The 15,239-nt window shown below is 56.9% G+C and overlaps 2 protein-coding genes across 2 annotated transcripts; one reads left to right on the top strand and one right to left on the bottom strand.

The window, feature by feature from the left end:
- The first annotated feature begins 625 nt into the window (after positions 1–625).
- On the top strand, positions 626–8,887 carry PAIP2 (poly(A) binding protein interacting protein 2). The gene is made up of 4 exons (XM_066197035.1): positions 626–734; positions 4,066–4,231; positions 6,398–6,577; positions 7,773–8,887. The coding sequence occupies exons 2-4, from the start codon at positions 4,094–4,096 to the stop codon at positions 7,836–7,838; spliced, it is 384 nt and encodes a 127-aa protein (XP_066053132.1). The 5' UTR covers positions 626–734; positions 4,066–4,093; the 3' UTR covers positions 7,839–8,887.
- Positions 8,888–10,812: 1,925 nt separating this feature from the next.
- SLC23A1 (solute carrier family 23 member 1) lies at positions 10,813–15,206 on the bottom strand. Its single transcript, XM_066197014.1, has 15 exons — positions 15,082–15,206; positions 14,542–14,613; positions 14,252–14,353; positions 14,005–14,162; positions 13,843–13,931; positions 13,699–13,766; positions 13,410–13,591; positions 13,189–13,309; positions 12,929–13,085; positions 12,595–12,742; positions 12,370–12,475; positions 12,163–12,292; positions 11,815–11,958; positions 11,577–11,672; positions 10,813–11,485 (listed from the first exon to the last, which is right to left on the bottom strand). The coding sequence occupies exons 1-15, from the start codon at positions 15,115–15,117 to the stop codon at positions 11,238–11,240; spliced, it is 1,857 nt and encodes a 618-aa protein (XP_066053111.1). The 5' UTR covers positions 15,118–15,206; the 3' UTR covers positions 10,813–11,237.
- Between the last annotated feature and the right edge of the window lie 33 nt (positions 15,207–15,239).

Raw genomic sequence — 15,239 nt, 5'->3', positions numbered from 1 at the left:
GAAGAAAAGGGAAAGGAGGAGCAAAAGCATAAAAATGGCTTTTAAAATCTATTTTGTAAGTGGGGCTGAAGCTTCGGCACGTAGTCAGAAACAATCTATATTATGTCCCATTTCTTGATACAGAGCTTTAAAAACGCACGAGCCCTGGGCAGAAACACCACTTCGTGAACAGGAGTGCTGTTCCCACACCGTTCCATTATCCCCTCCCTCAGTGAGGTGAGGGATCTGTGCCTCCCGCATCAGCCGCTGTCCCGAGGGAGGCTGGGAGACACCCACCGCGGGGGCTGCGTGCCCGGTTACGGGGAGTGTTCGCCGCTCCCTCTGTGAGCACCGGGGCCGCTCGGCCCCCGCCCCTGCTCGCCGGTGCCACAAGATGGCGGCCTCCCCGCCGAACTGCGCTTCCCAGCGTGCCCCGCGCCACCGCGCGAAATGGCCGCTAGGTACTGTGCGGGACTACAGAGCCCGGCATGCCTCGCGCCGGGAGGCGGGAAAAGACTACGCATCCCGGCGTGCAGCGCGCCGCCTCTCCGCCGGAGCTGAGGCCTGGCGCGCGCCTGCCGCCGCCGCTTCCGGGGGAGGGGGGCGGGGCCCAGCGTTGGCGGAAGTGACGTCAGGTCCGGCGGTGTGTGGCGGAGCGGGGCGGGCCGGGCCGAGCGCGGAGCGGGCGGAGCGGAGCGGGGCCGGTGGGGTCCGGGCGCGTCACGGCGGAGCGGCGGCTCCTCTGCGCACCGCAGGTGAGAGGCGGGGGGGGCGACCCCGGGCACGCACCGCCGCGGGGGGCTCTAGGGCGCCGCCCCCTCCCCTGAGGCGGCGCCGGGCCGCGGCCTCCACCCCTCGCGGCGGGGCCGCCCCTCGGTATTGTCTGCGGCGCCATCCGGGGCCTGCGGGGGCGGCCGGTGCCGAACAAAGCGGGGGCGGGGGGAGGCGGCGGCGAGCGGCGAGGCCCGGGGTTACCGTCAACACCGGCGACGGCTCCGCCGTTACCGAAACGTGGCCCCGGAGCGGGTCCGGCCGCCCGGCGAGGGGCCCCGTCCCTGCCGGGGCACCGCAACAACCCCCGCCTTAGCCTCGCGCGGGGGAGGCGGCTCCGTTTGGTAACCTCCAGCGCAGCACTGAGAGCGTTTAGATCAGATAGCGCTCGCGCCCCGCCTGAATTCGATTAAGAAATCTGTTTATTAGGCGAGTATAATTATTAGACGGTTATAATCAGCTCCGTTGATAAGAGCCATGTGCTAATCTCGATAGATAAGGAGGAGCTGGGCCGGCGCTGCCGACTCGCAGGAAGAATCAGCGCGTAATAAACAAGTCACTGACTCCTGCCCGAGCTGCTCTGAAACACCTTCCCCTAATCTTCAGCTCACACTAAAACCATCCCGTGTTATTTCTGGGTGCTTAAAGCAAATATCGTAATTTTTTTGCTTAACTTGTGGCGGGTAAGGACCTGGGGTTGCTGCATGGAATTAGGCCTGACCTCACCTCCGGAGAAGGCAGTGGATAATCTTCTTTCGTGACTGGGTTTTAAATGCAGTCTCTTCAGTCACAAAGCTCTGAATTTTAATGATGGTTGGTCAAGGGCTCTTCATGGCTGTAACTGCAGCAGAATTCAGGGAAAGTGGCTGAATTAATGGGCCTTAGTGATGTTCTGGAGTAACAAGCCCCACACTGCATACAGAAAACCACTCAGGGTTAACTGAAAGCCTGTTGTTACAGGATTTTTAATTTCTGTTTTCATTCCTAAGATAAAAATCCTGGTTTTTATTAGTGTCTTTCCTTAGGCACTTGCAGTGTGCTTGCTCCATCACCCCCACTCCACACCAAAATCCCAGAGGAACTTGGGTCAGAACCTCCCAGTGTGTCACCGTGGCAGAATTCTCCCTGTTTTCTGTTCCTCAGCACTGCCAATGTTATATTTCCCCTTCTAGAGTGAGAAGCTTTGAGCTCCTCTGCTTCCCACCTACTCCCAGATGGAAAATGGGTTATTTTTATTCCCAGCAGCAGTGTAGCCTGGCACTGGGGCTTGTTTCCTGCAGCAGCCTGCTTAGATTGGGACTTTTTGCAAGACTCAAGTGGCATTTGGCTCTCCCCCTCAGAATTCCCTGACTGAAAAGGTTGTACCAGTATTGATGAAACAAGACTGAGCTTGTCCCCACACTGAGCACAGAAACCTGCTCTGTGTCTTGCAGTGGAGAAATGAGAAGGTTTATTTCTTCTGGAAGGTTTATTTGTTCTGTTGGAAGCTGCAGAAAATTAAATCAGGAGTGCTGCGAGTGAGGGGCCAGCCTGGGGCTCCCTCAGTGTTCCTGCAGGATAAGTGAGTGTGGGAAAGGCATGAAGGGATTGAGGGCTTCCTCAGATAAACTTCAGATATTCAGGCTGAGCCTGGGTCCTTCTTGGAGATCATCCCCACCATCCTTGGTTAGTGGTGGACAAAGCTGGTTGGATCCAAGCCGGACTTTCCTCCCTCCCCCCAAAGCTGGAACTCCTGTCTGGTGGGAACGCTTCAGAAATGGGAAAGCTGGCCCATGATTCAACAAATTAACCTTCCAAGCCTTTACACAAACAAGTAGGGTTGGTTTGTTGGGTTTGGGTTGGGTTTTTTAAATTATTTTTACCATTCTGGACTTGTCTGGGTACAGTCACCTTTGTGCAGAAGCTGCCCGAGTTCCTCGCTGCTGAGGCAGTTACTTTCAGGCAAACAGTAATATCAAGACTAGCTCCACAAAAGAGAATGTGGAAACACATGCCAGTAAAAATGGGGAGGGGGCCAGGAAGAAATTAGGGGTTTGGGGCTTTATTTCCTGTTCTCCATCCCATGTGTTGGCTTGGGAACTGCTGAAGTGGCTTAAAGCAATTTCAAGCTTGAATTGGGGTGTTAAATGCAACATCCTTTCCTGTTTTATGTAAATGCTGCCAGTAATCCTCAGCAAGTTTGTTTTGAAAGAACATCAAAAAGAACCTGTTTTCCCTGGGTGGAATACACAGTGGAATACACGGGATCTGCTCCCATTTGTGTCACTTCCCAGGGAGCTGCAGTGACTTCCGTGCTGGGGTTTGCCTTTGATTGAAAAACCTGGAACAGAGCAAGCAAGGCAGGTTCCTTCTTCCTGGTGCTTTTCTTAACTGGTTGCTCGGATGTGGCAGGTTTTTAGCTGGTATTATCAAGAGTTTTGAACCAAAACTTGCATTAATTCCCTGGATAACAGGAGCACCTGGAATGCAAAGAGAAAATGTGAGGTGCTGGGTGATAAGCCCTTGTACTCTGATAACAGCAAGGCTGGATTTTGGTTCCAAATAAGTCACTCTTTGATATGCAGACAACGAGCTAAAATGTTGTTTTGATAATAAAATGAAAATATTTTCACTTGCTGCTGCAACTTCCTTTGTGAATTTTAACATGAGAAAAACATTCAGATTTGACTTGAGTCGTGGATTTTTTTGTCAGGTTTTTTTAGGCCATTTTTTTTTTTTAAATGTTGCCTCACTTTGTGTACTGTTTCAAGAAAATTGATATTACCAGTATTAGTGTCCAACAAATACTGAGCTTTTCCAGTGTTGATCTGTGCATTTGGGCATGGTACAGGAAGGGCAGCAGTGTTGTGTCACCTCAGAACACACAGATTTCCAGGTGGCCCTGTGCAGGGTCAGTTCCTCATGGTTTCTGCTCCCTGCAGGGTTTCCCAGTGGGAAAGGGCTGTGAAACCTGCCTCGTGCCGTCACACGCAACACTTAAAAGTGCTTTGAAAAACAAATTCTCCTTTTGAATGTTGAAATATTTTCCTACTGGCAAGTACTTGTGCTTCCTGTTTTTTCCCATCACTTTTCATTGGCCGTGGTGCTTGGCTTTGGTGAGGTTCAGTTTGGGAAATTAATTTGTCCCTGGAATCCTCACACAATGGGACCAATGCTTGTGATGCCGTTCCTCGCTGTGATCTCAGAGCTCTGCTCCAGTCGGGGCAAGGCTGCTGGAGCCTCCAAATGCAGGTGCAGCCTCCCTTCCCTTGGGCTGGGCTTGTGCAGAGGCAGGGAATGAGGAATCTGCAGGTGTTTACTTGCTGGCCTCCTCAGTTGCAGGTTTGGGATCGGAGTGGCAGCCATGAAGGACCCGAGTCGCAGCAGTACCAGCCCCAGCATCATCAGCGAGGATGTGATCATCAACGGGCACTCCCACGAGGATGACAACCCCTTTGCCGAGTACATGTGGATGGAGAACGAGGAGGAGTTCAACAGGCAGGCAAGTCACTCCCTGCTTTCAGTGGCTCCTCTGTCCTTTGCCACTTCCCAGCTGAAGGGACAGGGCTGGGGTCCACCGCTGCCAGTCCTTTGGGGAGGAAGTTTCACATTGGCTCTCTGGAGTGATCCTGGGCTGCAAATGGGTCTCCCTTTCTCTGGCAATAAATGCTGATTTTCTGTAGTCCTGGTGGAAAATACAGGAAGTGCAGCACGTTCTAATGCATCCATTAATTCCCTGCTTCTGCAGGAGGGGAGAAAAGAGAGTTGACAGAAGTATGTGGCACCTGGGAAGGGCTGGCCCAGGAGGTGTTCATGTGCCGACATGCCAAGTGTCCCAGTGCTGAGCTGGGGAATTCCTGGTGCACACCTGCCTTGGAAACAGCACTGCTGCTCCACAGGGCGCTGGGTGACAGAGCTGCTCATTTTCATACTTGAGAATTACAGCTCCTTTCTCTATCAGGTGGGAAGGAAGCCTTACTTCTCTGTCACCCTTTTCTCTCCTGCTCCAGAGACTGGGAACAGCCCACCTCTTTCCACACCCCTTTCCCATTCCCAGCTTGCTCTGTGCTCCAGCAGCTGTGGTTGTGCTGGGTGCTGAGCCACCAGCATGGGATCCTCAGGGTGCCAGCAGCACTGAGCCCGTTCAGAGTCAGGTTTGCTCACAAAACCTCCATTCTCTCTTCTCTTGTGCATTATTTCCTGTTTGGTGGCTTTTTTCCCCAGGAACTGTCCCACAGGTAGCATCCAGGGGGTGTAGTTCTCTTGGAAGGAGCTGAGTTGTGCCGTGATTTTTCAGGCACAGATTCCATTATTAAAACAGAGGAAAGGCAGGAGTGTGAGGGGAGAAGGGTAGTGCTCAGACATACAATCACCTTGGGGCAGCCTGGTCACCTGCTGCTGCAGACACAGCCCTCTGGGACCCTGAGCAAGTTAAACTGGAGCTGGAAAATAAAAACAGGCAGTCCTTATTTCCAGCCATTTGGGGAATTAAGTGTTATTTAGTACTGCGGGAGCTGCCATAGAGGCACCTGTAGGGGTACAGGGCTGTAACCAAGCCCCTGGAGCTGGGCACGCCCTGTGTAACAAGAGCCTATGGCTGTGTGCCCGCAGCAGGAGGGAGGCAGTGCCTCCTGGAGGTGCCACCCAGGCTGGAGTGCTGCTCTGGGGGATCACTGAGTCAGCCTTCCGTGCCTCTGGGGTGCCTGAGCGGTGGCTTGGAGCACGTGGGCACCAGGTGAGCTTGTGAGTGTGATTGCCCCAAGGGCAAGGACCCAGATTGCACAGCAGTCCTGATAATCTGGTGTTAATGTTTTTGATTTGGTGTTTGTGGTAACTGAATTTCCACTGCAGGATTGAGGAGGTGTTTGATTTCAGAGCAAAGGATAGATGGGAGAACTTGTTTGAGCTTCCACTGAGTGAACTTCTAAATCTGTCCCGAATCATTTTTCCATTCCCTTGTGTCTGGGCTAGTCCTTCACACCAGCTTCTGTTACCCTGCTTTCCGCTGTTAAACAGTCTGATGCAGCACATGGAAAATTTGTAGGATGAACTCCCTCCAAAGTTCATTTACTGAACAACCAAGGAAAACTGCTTTAATCTCTGCACTGCATGTCAGTTCTGCATGGGGTGGTTTGTCCTGCTCCCAGGACAGCAGGGCTGCATTCCTGACAGCTGCTGGGATCAGGTGGGGTTCCCAAGGAGAGCACAGTGGGTGAGCACACACCGACAGCCAAGGAGAGGCTGCTTGTTTCAGGTGACAAGCAGAGGTTATTTTTTCCCCAGGAGTCCCTCAGGATACTTTGCTGGGGAGTGTTTCCTGGCTCCGTGTGTTGGCACCGCTCCCTTCCTCATACTTGCAGTGAGCTCAGTCCAGACTAGTTGGTACGGCTGAAATTTTTGCTTGGGACCTAGATTTTCCTTCTTTAGGTCATAACAAGCTGCAAACAAAACAGCTGGGGCTGGCAGGGCTCTCCTGCCTCTCCCTTTCAGCTGCAGCCCCAGGCCCTGGGGCAAAGCACTGATGTCCTTCCTGCTGCATGGACATGGTGCTGGGCTGCGGTGCTGCTGGATAGCTGGGAAGGTCAGCTGGCCGCACACACCTGGCAATAAAAACCCCCACGAGCTCACAGTAGATTTCTTGCTGAAGCAGTTTCTTTTCACTGCACAGATCGAAGAGGAGTTGTGGGAAGAAGAATTCATCGAGCGCTGTTTCCAGGAGATGCTGGAAGAGGAGGAGGAGCATGAATGGTTTATTCCAGCCCGTGATCTCCCACAAACAATGGATCAAATCCAGGACCAGTTCAATGACCTTGTTATCAGTGACAGCTCGTCGCTGGAGGATCTGGTGGTAAGCTCCTCCTATTTCTGAAGCTCAAGTCTTTGTGCAAGGCTGGAGCTTACTGCTGCTTATGGCAAGAGAAAGTCCTTTCCAGCAGGAAGGGGCCTGTTAAACCCTGCCTGGCTGTGCAGGGTAGGTGGGAAGGATGTGTCCTCATGGGATGTGACCTATTTGGTGGCTTTCTTCATACCCACGTGGAGCCTTTCCCAGCCCATGGCACAACTCCAGGAGTGGGTGGGATGTTATGAAAGAAGGGCACTGAGTGGAGCCGAGGCTGCGAAAGGGTCACTGGGCATCTGCCAGCACTGACACGTTGGGCTGGTCTGAGCCCTGTCCCAGGGTTTGGTTGGGATTGGGAGAATCACAACAGATCCCTGTCGAAATTCTAGAGAAGGGAAAAGCAGCCAAACTGTGATTATTTCCCCCTTTTTGCCCTCTGACTTCTGTGCAGAGCTCAACTCAAAGGAAAGGGCAGTGTGTGCTTATTTTCCTTCACAGAATCCAGAGTTCCTTGTACAGAACACAGACCTCACACCATCCTGTCACAAAACCGCTCTGAGATTCAGATGCAGACCCTGACTTTTCCAAGCTGAAGCAGCTGCAGGCAGCAGTTTCAGCCACAGTGAAGATGAGAAAAGCCTAATCCTCCATTTCTTTATGATAAAGAGCTCCTTTTGAAGTGCTGGTGCCCACCTCAAACTGCAGGACATAGAGCAGCTGCAGCTTGCCAAGGTTGAGGACAGGGGAGTCACAGACAGAGACATGTAAAAAATCAATACAATCTATGTGCTCATACACATAGAGTTCCCAGAAGTGGCTGAAGTTCCTGGAACAAGTCACCTCTTGCTTAAATAAGCAAAATTTTGAAACCTCATGGCACGTTTTAACAGCTCAACTTGAGAAAAGGCTATTTCAGCATGAGGGGAAGCTGCTGTGTTTGCTGCGTGCCTGTGGTTTGCTGCTTATTCCCTGAGACCTCATCCAACTGAAACTTCAGGTGGAGCTAAGGAAGGTTGGATAACTCAGGAGTAGCACAAAAGAATGGGCTTTTCTGGGAATTGCAGACTGCTGCTAATTGTAAGAAGCCTATTGTATACCTGATTGTTACTCTAAATCCATAAACCTTTGCTTCTAATTGTCTTCAGCTTGAAAATGGAAGCTGCAAATAATGTTTCACCTTGATTTCTGTTCTTCCCTTCCTCAGGTCAAGAGTAATCTGAATCCAAACGCAAAGGAGTTTGTTCCTGGGGTGAAGTACTTAAACATTTGAGTAGACTGGGCCCTCTTTTGGTGGATGTAGCACAATTTCCACACTGTGAAGCCAGTATTAGAAGATTTAATTGTAAAAGCTCTCTCTTCTTGTCACTGTGTTACACTTATGCATTGCCAAAGTTTTGTTAGTCTTGCATGCTCAATAAAAGTGCTGAGACTGTTATTAAGTAAATCTGTCAAAAGTTTAATGGAAACATAATTGGGCCCTGGCTCTGTGCGAAGGAGGCAGTGAGGTAAGAAGCACCAGTCAAGTTGAGACAAAGTACCACGTTAATAAAACCTTCTGCAGACTCTGATTTTTTAAACAGGACTTGGAATTTGCGGTGAATGGTCTGTTTTTAACTAAAGATGTGTTAACTGGTGCTAGCTTGCACCTGATAATGCCTTAACTTCCAAGTGAAAGTGAGGAGATCTGATTGTTATGCAAATTAGCTAACTTTCCTTTGAAGTATCAGTGTTGTTACTAATGTTAATTTCCCCCTTTACAAAACATCATGATCCTGGGAAGCAGCGTGAGCTTAACCCAAATCTCACAGACCTGTACAGAGTCATAGATCTCAGCTCCTGAACTAACATCCAGACGATTGGGAGGAAGCAGCTCCCTGTCCTTTGCAGTGTGTGATCATGTTAGAAACCTTCCCCTCCCGTGCCGTTCAGGGAGGTGTGAGATCCATCTCAGTTCCTGCCAACGACAGGCGCCCTACATAGCACTGCCTATGGAACCCTCAGCATCCAACTTCCCACAGCTGGATTTAACCAGGCAAACCCCAGCATTAGTGATTTGAGTGGTGCTTTTCCCTTGCTTTGTTTAATCATCACTACACAATAGTCTACAGCACAACAACTTTTTTGGTTTTTTTGGTTTTTTGGTTGTTTTTTTTTTTTTTCTTTTAATAAAGCTAGAACAGTTTTGGCTTCTTAAACTTCATATTTGGGTAGGTTAAGCTGCCATACGTGTTCAGTGTGAATAGTGTTTAAGTTGAAAATATTGTAAAAAAATTATATTTTTTCAAAAATATTTAAAAAAATAAATAATAGTAGAACTGATGTGGTGGCTGTCTCATAACTGGGCATCTGGCATGGGAAGTGGCTTGGCAGTGTGTGGAGGACAGGGCTGGCCCTGCGGAACCCGATGGGCCTGGATCCTGGCTGAAGCTGGACTTTTCATGGAATCACAGACTGCTCTGCGTTGGAAGAGACTGCAGAGATCCAGTTCCACGGGCAGGGGTGCCTTCCACTGTCGCAGGCTGCTCTGAGCCATGTCCAGCCTGTCTTCGGACCCTTCCAGGGAAGGGAGTTTATTCCTCTCCTCCCACTCCGTACTCTGCCATCATTCTCCTTGTGGCTGTTCCCAGCCTGGCCCTGCTGGCAGCCCTGGGAGCAGCTGGGGGCACTCAGAAGCTGCTGCCTGGTGCTTGGCACAGGAGCCCCAGAGCTGGAGTCGAGTGGTGGCTGCAACAGCTTCTCCAGCCCCATCCCCTCTTGCTTCATGGAATAACCTGAGCTGGACCCACAAGGATCAAGCCCAGGCCCAGCTCAGGACAGCCCGGCCTCGCTGTTAGTATGTCCTTTTTAAGCTGGGATTAGATGGAAGGGGCACGGCTGGAGCTGCAGCTCTGCAGGACCGGCAGGGTGAGGTGGGGCCATCAGCAGATGTTGCCCTGCAGCAGAACCACCTCGCTGTGTCAGCCACTCGTGCTCCAGGAGGAGCCTCTCCCTCCCGGGGGAACTCGGCTGCACCAACCCCTTGTGCTGTTGCTCGGCAAAATGATAATGGAGCTACCCCAGCTCCGTGCTGGGCACTGCCTTCCCTTCCCATGCAGAGAGCTGGCCTTCCTAGAGCTGGCAAGAGTTCTTCTCCAGAATTTCCACTGCCCCGGGGAGACTTCAGACTCGAGGACATGAAGAAAAAGGTCAGCAGATAACACACAGCTGATTTCTATCTGCAGTGGGAGAGTTCCACCAGCCAGTCCTGCACGGCTGTAGCTTGTCCGTGAGCTTTGGCCTGGCCACCATCACCTCGGGGTGGTGGCAGCTGAGTGCAGCAGCCGGAGGCCAGCATGTGGAGCAGCCAGCCTGGCCATGGCTGCTCTCCTGCAGCTGGGTTTATCCCTCTCCTGTATCCTGTAGCACCGGGATGTTCATTGAGGAGGGGCTGCTGCTGGCCCCGGGAGCCCCGCTGGGTCTGTGGTGTGACTGCAGCAGCGCTGGTGGCACCCGGTGCTGAGCAGCTCTGGCACTGCCACCAGGCTTCCTCTCAGTCCTGCTCCAGCCCCAGCGGGCGGGCTGGGGGGACAAGGAAATGGGAGGGGATACAGCTGGCCAGAGAGGTGTCACACACTGTGACACTGTGCTCGGCACCGGCACCAGGACAGCTGCCAAAGAGGGGGCTCAGAGCCTAGCTGGTCCTCTGGGAGGTGGGGAGGGGTTCTATTTGCATCCCTTGGGGTTTATTTTCAGTAGGGGTGGGGGTTTTTTTCCCCCCATCTTCACTTTTAACAGATTTTCTCACTTCTTTCCCTGCTCATGCTGGGGAGCGAGTGTGTGAAGGTGCCACCCCGGGCTGTGACAGGGTTGTGCAATGTTGCCTCAGCTCAACTTTGGTGCGAATTCCAACCTGGGCGAATTCCAGGCCCAGGACTGGCCTGACCCCGCTGCATTGGGGGTCAGCCACCTCTGTGCATGCAGCTGAGAGCACCTGGTGGCACGGGGCAGTGTCAGCAGCACGGCCGGGACAGAGCCAGCGCTCCAGAGCACCCGGGGTGGGAAGGGTTTGCCAAGGGCTTGTGCTGAGCTGCCGCTCCCACGGCGCCAGGTTCGGGCAGAGCCCATCTGGAGGAACTCCAGCGTGTCTCCATATCTGGCAGCCCGGGAGGAGTACGGTTAAAAGTGCTGACGCTTTTGCACTGCCCAAAGGACGAGGGCACGGTGCAAGAGGCAGCAGAGACACTGGCAGAGCACGTGCACTTGAATATTTTATCATTTTTAATGTGTCGTCTTAAATTAGGCATCCTAACGCTGGTCTGGACACTGCCCCACGCAGAGCCCGTGGCAGCTGCTGGGTCACCGTGCCGGAGCCGAGGGCACAGCGTGAGAATCCGTGGCCCCGGGTGGGAGTTGGTGGCCCCGGGGCTCTGGCCGGCTCCGACGTGGCTGACGGACCTCAGCAAGCGCTGGACGAGCCTCAGCCAGATAAAGCTTCAGGTGGAGCATGGCACGGGGTGGCGGTCCCCCGGAGCTTGGGGTGTCCCCCAAGAGCAGCGTTGTGTTTCCCTAGCCCCGCGTTCGAGCCGAGCACCAGCAGCCTTGGCTTTGGCCTTGGTGGGCGCTACCGAACCCCGACAGCCCCCCGGCTCCCCCGGCGCTGGGGCGGGACCTCCCGGGACCTTGCCATCGCTCAGACCTTGGTGCACACCGAGCCCCCGTCCGGGCCGTCCGGGCCCTCTGCGGCCGCCGCGCCCCTGCCCTTCGCCCGGGCCCTGAAGCCGGTGAACACCGGGCAGATGGGCACCTTCCTCAGCCAGCGGCTCCTCCGCACCGCGCCCATGCCGAAGGGGAAGTCATAGCTCTTCAGGCTGGCGCTGCTCGTGCTGTCCGAGTGCGCTCCTGCCTTCCACTGCACCAGCCCTCGCTCCTCCTGCGATCCTGCGGGATGTCCAGTGTCATCCCCCGGCCCTGCCATCCTCTCTGGCATCTCTAAATCAACAGGAATCTGCCCCAGCCCCGCTGCAGTTACCCGGAATGGTGTTGTCCAGGACGAAGGCAATGGTGCCCCCGACGAACATCTCCGTGGTCAGCAGCACCGTCAGGATCTGGTCCAGCTCGGGGACACCTGCGAGAGCGTGGGACGGAGCCGAGGGTGAAGTGAGGAGCCGGATTTCCCCGCTGCTCCTCCGGGGTGGACGAGCGCCGGGAGATCTGCCCTCCTCTCTCTCCAAACGCCCAAAATTGCGGCTTTTCGTGGTGGGGGGTACCTGTGTTAATGGCCCCGGGGTGGGAATCCAGGTAGTTTGGCAACGTCAGCCCGAAAAACATGGCAAAGCCCAGCACGAAGAGGTTTCGGGAGGAGTTCATGTCGACGAACTGCAGGTTGGAGAGGCCGACGGCCGTGATCATTCCTGCCGGCAGAGACGCGGCGATGCAGGCGGAGATGCCCGCGCTGGGCCGGGCATCGGGGGCTGCCCCAGGCGCGGTGAGGGTGCGGGGAGCCCCCGTTCCTCCCAAAACCCGCCTGCACCCTTGGGCTCACCAGGCCCCGAAGCCGTGGGGACGTGGCCCTGGGCAGCCGAGAGCAGCGCCCCGGGTTTGGGGGAGACAGTTACCGAATAAGGTGCAGAACATCCCGCCGAGCACGGGGTCGGGCAGGGAGGCGAAGAGCGCCGTGAATTTCCCGATGGTCCCCAGCAGGAGCATGATCCCGGCGCCGTACTGGATCACCCTCCTGCTCCCCACCTGCACAGAGACACCGAGAGCAGGTGACGGTGCCCGTGCCCTCCGGCCGAGCCGGGACCCCTCCCCGGCCCCGGTACCTTGGTGATGCCCAGGACGCCGATGTTGGGGCTGGAGGACGTGGAGCCGTTGCCGGTTCCCAAGAGCCCCGCGATGATGCAGGAGATGCCCTCGGTAAAAATGCCCCTGGGGAACAACACGGCCGGACTGGTGCCCATCTCGCTCTCCCTCAGCATCCCTGATCGGTCTCCAGGCATGCCACGGTGCGAATGAGGTACCGCGGAGGGGGTAACAGCCGGCTGTACCTGTTAATGGCGTGCACGGGGGGCGGGGGCGCTCCTGCCAGCCGGGCACAGGAGTAGTAGTCCCCGATGGACTCGATGATGCCCGCCAGCGTGGCGCTGAACATGCCCAGCACGGCTGCGGAGGTCACCGTGGGCAGCCCCCACTGGCCTGTCCGGGGGCAGAGCAGGTCAGGGTTGGGGACACACCAGGACCCCAGGCCGTGCTCACCGGTGCCACTTTGCCCCCTCCCCCGAGTGCTCCCCAGCCCCGGTGATGCTGCACCAGGTCCCCGCATCCCCCAGGGCAAAGGGTTGCCGGGGGTCCCGGGGCGCCGCGGGGCTGCCGGGCACTCACAGGGGTAGGGGACGCGGAACCAGGGTGCCACGGACAGGATCTCCCCGCGGGCGTCTGTCCTGGCCTTGTAGCCGTACTCCTCGGGCCGGCTGGGGAAGACCCCGGTGCGGGTCAGCAAGTAGCAGATCAGCCACACCAGCATGATGGCCAGGATGATCTGCGGGACACACACCGGGTCCATCCCGCATCGCTCCCGAGCCCACGTGTTGGTAAAGGGGGGAATTGGGGGCCGCCCCGGGATGCTCTCGGCCAGTCCCTACCGGGAACATCTTGAAGATCTGGATGCGGAGCAGGACAAAGCCGTGGCCCCGCCGGTAGCCGGGCAGGTAGACGGGGACCTGCCGCAGGTACTGGGCAAACAGGATTATCAGGAAGATGGTGCTGGGGGGAAAGAGAGACGGGATCCCTCGTGCCTCTGACATCCTCCTGGCTCCATGTTGGACAGCCCTGCCCTCCTGTCCCCCGTGTCCCCATGCCATACAGCACAGAGATGCCCCAGTGGGAGCCAGCCCGGTCACCGGCCGCCTGGAAGACGGAGAGTCCGATGAGGGACACGGTGGGAGTGACGGTCAGCGGCCCGATGTAGCTGAGCAGTGCCCCGGGGAGCCCCAGCAGCCCGATGACCACTTCCACCAGGCTGGACACCACGATAGCCCCCTGGATCTGCAGGGCACGGAGAAGGGCAGGAGAGGGCGTCAGCAGCCTGCCGGGGAGTCTGGGTGCCGCGGGGGAGGAGGGGGTGGTGGTGGCAGGATGGTGGCATCGTGTACCTCTCGCATGCGGGGCTGCCAGATGTGGGACGTGTTGAGTGGCAGTGACCAGTTGCCGTAGATCTGCTCTGGGGACGAAGGGCTGTGAGGTGGTCCCGGGGGGCGGGGAGCAGCCGGACACCCCCTGCACCCCCCTGCCCTCACCTTCAGGTGGGCATCGCCACTTCTCTAGGGCCAGGATGGACTTGGCGGGGACAAGGAAGGCCAGCGCGCTCGCCTGGAAGAGGGGCAGCCTGGGGGGACAGAGGGATGCCTGCACCCGGGCCCGGGGCTGGGCAGGGGGGCCCGCCGGGGCCGCGGCTCTACCTGATGCCCACGGTGGTCTGGATGAGGGTGGTGACGCCCACGCAGGTGAAGATGGTGCCGATGAGGTAGCTGACGGTGAGCTGGTCCTTGCCCACGCACAGGCTCTCGGCCAGCAGGAAGGGGACGGCGATGGTGCCACTGAAGCAGGTCAGGTAGTGCTGGGGGCGAGGGGGGCGCTCAGCGGGGCTGGGGGTGCCCCACACCGTGGGGAACGGGGATTTGGGGTCTGACACTTTCCAGGCTGTACCTGGAAGCCGAGCAGGATGCAGAGGTACCAGGGAGGCACGTCCTCGATCCTGTAGAGCATGTCCACCTCCGGCCGCGGGGGCCTGGTGCCCGCCCCGGGGTCCTGCTGTGGGGGCACAGCTCAGCCTGGCTCACCCTGGGGCTGCGTGCAGGGACGGGCACCCCACGCCGCCCCGTGGGAGCCCCTGTGCCCGCAGGGATGGGAGGGGTCCCGGCTGGCTGGTCTCCATCTCAGGTGTGTCACAGATGGATTTGGGGCGAGTGCTGCCCGCGGGGTGCCCCGGTACTCACCCTGCACGCCGCAGGCAGCTCCTTCCCGGGGGTTTGCGGGGAGCCCGTGGGGGCCCGAGCCAAGTTCCCATTCTGGCAGTGAGGACGAGGGGGGAGCTGGGTCAGTGTGGACCCAGGTGTCCCATGGGAAAGGAGCTGGGTTCTGCTCTGAGGGACGCGGGTGACACCGGGCCATGGCCCAGCATATTTCCCATCAGTCGCAGCCCGTGGCCGCTCTGACCCCCAAGAGGGGTCTGCGCTCCCAAACCCGCTGGTCCCTACGAGGCATTTTGTTCCTGGAAAGTGTGGAGGGGAATCCCCCCTGCAGGTGATGGGAAAAATGGCACAGCCAGTCCCAGCCGCAGCATTCCAGCGCGTTCCCTTGGTTCCGGGATCCGCCGCAATCCCCAGGCTCACCCTGGCCTTTGCCAGCACCAGCAGGGCATCCTGACCCCGAGCTGGCCATCGCTGGCGTCAGTGTCCCTGGCCACCACCTCCCTCCCCACGGCCCTGGGATGACACCGAGGAAGGGATGGGGACAGGGACGGCGCCTGCATTCACCTGGGGCTGAGCCAGGTCTCCTGAGCGGGTCCCCATCCTCCGGCGACGTGTCCCCGGCGGCGATGTCCCCGCTCGGGGGGTTTTATGGCCGTGGGAAGGACTTTAGTCACCGGCCGGGCGGTGGCGGTGGCAGGGGCGGCGGGCGGGAGGGCGGTCAT

The sequence above is a fragment of the Chamaea fasciata genome, unplaced genomic scaffold (assembly GCF_029207755.1).
Source record: "Chamaea fasciata isolate MVZ Bird 193981 ecotype frontalis unplaced genomic scaffold, bChaFas1.0.hap1 SCAF_15, whole genome shotgun sequence".
NCBI lineage: Eukaryota > Metazoa > Chordata > Aves > Passeriformes > Sylviidae > Chamaea > Chamaea fasciata.
The sequence above is the reverse complement of the archived record's forward strand: the minus strand, read 5'-3'. Positions and strand labels throughout refer to the sequence as shown.